Source organism: Formica exsecta, unplaced genomic scaffold, assembly GCF_003651465.1.
Source record: "Formica exsecta isolate Colony F162 unplaced genomic scaffold, ASM365146v1 scaffold1185, whole genome shotgun sequence".
In the NCBI taxonomy this organism is placed as follows: Eukaryota; Metazoa; Arthropoda; class Insecta; order Hymenoptera; family Formicidae; genus Formica; species Formica exsecta.
This window is the reverse complement of record NW_021848525.1, coordinates 7,970-14,095: the sequence shown is the minus strand read 5'-3', so window position 1 is coordinate 14,095 and position 6,126 is coordinate 7,970. Positions and strand designations below refer to the sequence as shown.

General features: G+C 34.7%; 1 protein-coding gene across 1 annotated transcript; it reads left to right on the top strand.

The window, feature by feature from the left end:
• Nucleotides 1–1,923: 1,923 nt before the first annotated feature.
• Nucleotides 1,924–5,348, top strand: LOC115241075. Its single transcript, XM_029816630.1, has 2 exons — nt 1,924–2,084; nt 3,514–5,348. Exon 2 carries the CDS (start codon nt 3,831–3,833, stop codon nt 4,881–4,883), a length of 1,053 nt encoding a protein of 350 aa, XP_029672490.1. The 5' UTR covers nt 1,924–2,084; nt 3,514–3,830; the 3' UTR covers nt 4,884–5,348.
• Nucleotides 5,349–6,126: the final 778 nt, after the last annotated feature.

Below are 6,126 nucleotides of genomic sequence, written 5' to 3'. Positions count from 1 at the left end.
ACGGGGTCACAAACACCCGATAGATACTCTGCTCGATACCGGAGAATTGCGCTTTCTCCTCACTCTAATTACGCATAGCGTGTACAAAATAACTGCTAACAATACACAAAAAGAATACGAAAACTATCGGTGACGACTGTGGTGTACGAGTCGTATGACGCAATACTTTGCGCGATCCGGAATATCGATCGCGCGAGCGTGAAAATCCCGATACTTTACAACACGTACTAATTACAAACGCGAGACTAACATTAATGATTGTCGGCGGCGGCGAAATGAATAGAGAGAGCCTATTTTATATAATTCGGATGAGCGACATGTGCCCGTCGGCCGTGCGACTTAATCTACCAAAAATATTCACAAAGTTAATTCACCAAAACGCGTGGCTCGACAACTATTAAGGGCGCGAATCCGAATTAATTACCTACAATTATTCGGCAACAAAATCGGTCGACGACGCTCGTCCCACCGGCTGGAAGCTTTCGATTTTCCTTCCTGTTCGATAATTAGGCTGCGCTCTACGAGGCCTGCGTCCTTCTCGCTATCTCGCCGAACAGTGCCGAGCGAGAGTCCTGCAGGAGACACGCCGGCGCGATAAATTGCTATTGTGCCACCTGAGGCGCTTTCGCGTTACGCAGGGCCGTCCTGCGGTCCTCGCGATCCTTGTTGTCCTCACGGCCGTGTTGGTGGGTTCATCGCCCCGGAATTTCCAAGATTTTCTGTTGTTCGGCTTAAAGGTGCGGGCTTACGGCTGCGCCCGATCGGCTCTCTTTCCTATTTGGTCGAATAGGCTCCGGATTGAGAGTCCGCTCGCCGCTCCGTCCTTGGGATTCCCTCGCTTCGTGCGGGTGGAGTGGCCACCCCTTTGGCTGGATTATTCCGGCCCTTCTCGCTCCTTTCCTGCCATAAGAAATATAAATTTACCGGCAGCGATGTTTGTCAGCCATCAAAAATGTTTTTAATATTAGACAACTACGACCTGGTGTCTCCTGTTTCCTGGTTGTCCTGGACTCCCGCTCTCGGCCGTCGCTCTTCTCTCTTCCTTTTCTTCCGCCGGATGGGATCCCGCCGCTCGATCTCGTGCCGACAACCAACTCGCGGGCTCATCTCGAGCTTACATTTTCGATACTATTACTAACAAAGTCAGATCTCGTCGATCTGACGATTGGGCCACTCTCTCCCTAAATAGAGAGGACGCAGGCTCCCGAAAAACCGCCCCCGATCGGACCATTCGGCCCTTGTGACGGACGTCCCAAAAACGTCACGTCACAAGGTTAACATACATTTCTACGCAGACCGTAGCACAGCGCAGAGTGATTTCCGATTTTTTTGTCTCAACGCGATTCACTGTGTTATAGTTTGTGCAGTGTAATAGTTTTCAATATTGGTGATTGGTGTGAGGAGAAGGTAATTTTTATTTCTAATTTATTCTATAATTTTATATTTATTACAGAAAATATCTCTAGTTACATTACTTCCAATTTTATCGAATTCTATTAAATGTCTTAATATTTATTATATTTATAATAACCTTTAAAGTTTTAGTAATTGTTATACAATCGCAAGGTCAAGGTCATTGGGGCTGGGTGCCCTATTCGCTATATTTACCTTATTCACTCGGTGTTGGAGTGAATTTTGGCACTCTGGCTGCAAGTAACTCGAATCGAGTAAAAATCCACTTGAACGGAGTGATTTAGTCGAATAGCCGCGCAAGAGACGTGACGTGTTATACTACGTGAGTCATCATCACGTTCCGAAAAAATAGCAGAACGATATTTATGGAAGTACATAGGTAGAATATTGTTCGTAAAATTTATAAGAATTTTTTTCTTTCATATGAAGTTTATAACATTCGTGGGCAAGTAGTTACATTACATTCAGTACGTGCGCAGACGCGACTACATAGGTTATGACGCCTATCTGTACTTGCCATGTTGATAGCAGCTTTGTTGGAGGGAGAAACCAGGCGCTTATATTCGTCTGCCTAAAAATTTTTAACAATTGTGGATATTATATACATAGTGAATATAATAAATATATGCTGTGAATATCGTGCTATTGTGAAATAAAACATGTTTCCTGAAGTAAGTATAACCTCACCACATGGCATTTCTATCTGTTATTTTAGAGCGTTGGTTAAGTTAATTTGTTAAAAAAATGTTCAGAGAAACGTTAATACTTAAAACCTCATCATCTTTGATAGAACGAAAATAATATTTATTGCTTAAACGATGCTTATTGAGAAGAAAAATCGTAAAAGGTTATATTTCATGTAGTTTCTGTTTGAAGAATTATAAAGATTTGTTATCTCTTTGTTGCATCATATAGGCTTTAGAGTTACATTTGACTTTCTTTAAAGAAAAAATAAAATATGAAGACATTCTGTTTTTATTCTTCGTTCGAATCACTTTTAGTTCGTCTCAGATATGGGCATTATTTGATTAAAGTTAGTTAGCATTTGATAAAAGTTAATTGTCATAATGGGAACAAATCTAAATAATATATTTATTCAAAAATAAATTATTTAGAAAAAATTCAATTATCTTTAAATAAACTTTTATTTGAATAACCAAAAAAATAATGTTTAACTAATTTTAAGAAAAAATATCTTTTAAGCAATTTTTAATAGCAACTTATATATTCTCTTATAAATAATAAAAAACGTTAGTAACATTAAATACATAATGAGCTATAGTTTACAATATATATACATATAAACAATATGTATAATGACAGTTCTAGACAAAATTAAAAAATTTGACAATTTATATTGAGATTATATTTGAAAATAATTTATTTGCAAATAATGTATTTTCAAATACTTTTTTTTATTTGCATAAAATCTCAATATGAATTGTCAAATAAATTGATAATTTTATCTAGAACTGCCATTATACATACTGTTTATATATCTATTTATTATAAACTATAGCTCATTATGTATTTAATGTTTACTAATGTTTTTTTATTATTTACTAGTACAACACAACGCGCGCTTCGCGCGCGCCTTTTATTCTTTTTCATTAAACATTTTTAACGATATATACACAAAATAACTGTCAAAATATGCAATGACAGCCGCTCACGAAGTAAGCGCAATGACAGAACCAATCAGCATCGCGGAAAAGAGGCAACAATACACTTCGAGACTTTCGATTATCGACATAACATGCCTCTTTTAGATAGGGATAAAAGAATATGAGTTGTTATTAAAAATTGCTTAAAAAATTTTTTTTTCAAAATTAGTTGAAATTTATTTGGTTATTAAAATAAAAGTTTGTTGGAAGATAATTAATTGAATTTTTTTCTAATTTATTTTTAAATAAATTATTTGGATTTGTTTTCATTATTACAACTAACTTTTAAATATTGTTTACAAATAACATATAAAAAAGTATTTTAATAATATTTTATTAACAAATATTTTATTATAATATTATTTGTTAATCAAATAAAAAGTGCCCATGGCTGGTTTGTTTTTAACTTCCAATAAATTAATTTTAAATGTTTCAGAATGCAATGATGGATCCTGAGGCTTTGGCCATATATCTTCAACAGAGAGGAGTTAATGAGAACACAATCAATGTTTTATTAAGTATGTATTAGTTTGGTGGGATAGAAAAGTAACGTAATAATATTGTTGTTTTTTTTAAGTCTTGTTAAGTTATTTGAATATGTTTAATGGTTGATTAATTTTAGGCTCCTAAACGAAATATTATTTAATTTTAGATCTTGGCTTGTAAATTTATTTAAATATCTATTGGTTGGTTAATTTTAGGCTTGTAAACAAAGTGTCTCTTGTTATTGTTTACAATCAAACTGTGTCACCAATGGAAGGCTACACTTGTTCAATGTGCCATAAATTTATTCCGAATGGATTGAAACATTTCATAGCGCATATAAGATATTCACATAGTTTGTCAGTGTCAGCTCCCTATAGTTTTGGATATCAATGTGGACAGGATGAATGTCAATGTATGTTTAGAAATTTCAATAGTTTGATTAGACATCTTCGTGTTAAACATCCAATTGTAAGGAACAGAAATAACGAGTCATTTTTATTTCAAAATCATATGGAGGTAGACTCTAATGAAGATCCTGAGGATAGTTATTCTAGTGTGCCTGAGAGTAACAATTCTAAATATGAATTTCAAAAAGTGTTTAGTGTATTAGGAGAGGCTGCAAAAATGGTTGCTCATCTTAGATCAAACGCATCTATTACAGGGGCTAGTTTGACTCAAGCTTGTACGGCAGCAGAAGTTTTTGTTTATAACATTGCAAACTTTTTTCAGCAAGAAGTTATGAATTATTTTTCAAGTAAGGGTATATCATTAAATCAGGCTGATATTCAGAATTTACTCTCTAAGTTTAAGATTTCTGCTCCTTTGAATAAATTTTCATCCATTAAAGAGCAACTGAAAGCTTTAAAAATGTATTATAAATTGGTAGACTTCGTTGAGATTCCGCTTGGAGACCGTTGTGAATCAGTGCTGAATAGACAATCTGGTGAATACGAACCAAAGTTAGTTATTGAAAGTTTTCAATATGTTCCAATAATTGAGAGTCTTAAATTAATACTTTCACATCCACGTGTTAGAAAATATATTGAAGAAGAATCTTCTTCTTTAGATGGATTTATGAGAGGTTTCAGAGATGGGGAAAGCTTAAAAAAAAATTCATTTTTTCAGAAATATCCACAAGCATTAAGAATCCAATTATATTATGATGATATAGTTGTCAACAATCCTCTAGGAAGTAAAACATCAGCTCACAAATTAGGAGCATTTTACTTCACTATTCAAAATTTGCCTCCTTATTTGCAATCATTTATGGGAGCAGTTAGTTCAAGTTTTTGGATTTTGTTACACAGTTGTTGTTACTAAATATGGTTTTAAGGAAATTTTTAGTCCATTTCTTGATGATTTAAACAAGTTGGAAAGTGAAGAAGGAGTTATGGTAAGTTTTGATGGAGAACCGTTTGTATTGAAGGCCACCATAGCTTGTGTAGTTGCTGATGGTTTAGCTGCACATCAGATGTTCGGATTCTTGGGTCCTTCTGCTAACCACTTCTGTCGTTTATGCATGATACATAGGTCTGATCTCCTTAAAGGAAGAGTAGAAATTAAAATTTCAAGAACGAAAGAATTGTATGATGAACAAGTACGGAAAGTCAAATCAAAGTTATTGACCGATACTGAAACGGGTTTAAAAGAAAATAGTGCATTACATAGAAGTCGTTTCTGGCACTGCGCAGAGAATTTCGTTTTTGATTCAATGTATGACATTTGGCAAGGTATTGCATCTGTAGTTCTTGAGTACGTAATCAAACATTTTATTAAGAGAGAAAATAGATATAACTTGACTTTGACTGAGCTAAACAACCGAATACAGATGTTTCAGAATGGTATGCCAAAAAAAGAAAAATAAGCCGTCACCTAATTTTGCTCTCAGTAATTTTTACAATGGTAACTTGATTCAGCAGAAAGCTGTGCAAACATGGTGTCTCTTGAGAATATTTCCTTTCATGGTCTCTGATAAAGTACCTAAAGAAGACGAATACTTGCATCCTGTTCTTCTGTTGAATAGAATTAGTGAACTAGTCTTTAGTCTAATCGCATCACTATCTCAAGCTCCTTACTTACAGGACTTGGTATTGGAATTTGTTTCAAGTTTTAAGGAACTTTTTCCCAATGTTGCACTTATAAAAAAATTCCATCATTTAATGCATTACGGGGAATGTTTGATAAAGTCTGGGCCACTTAGATCCATAATATGTATGCACTATGAAGCAAAGCATAGCATATTCAAAAAATATGGAAGTCAATGCTGCAACTTCAAAAATTTACGTATTAGCATGATCCGGCTGAGTCAAATTTCAGAATGTGTCATTTGGGGTTCTGACGATGCCGTAAGAAAGAAAATAATCTGTTCAAAGGGAGAGACAGTTCTGGTTAAAAATTGTCAGGGTTGTGAGTATTTGAAAGTAGTAGGGATAGCGGACAATGTAAACATATTTGAAACATCACAAGTAGAAATATATGGTGTTCAATACCGAAGTGGGCATGTTGCTGCCAAGAGTGGACGAGAAACTGAATCAGGAAATCCTGTGTTTGCTAAAATAATGAA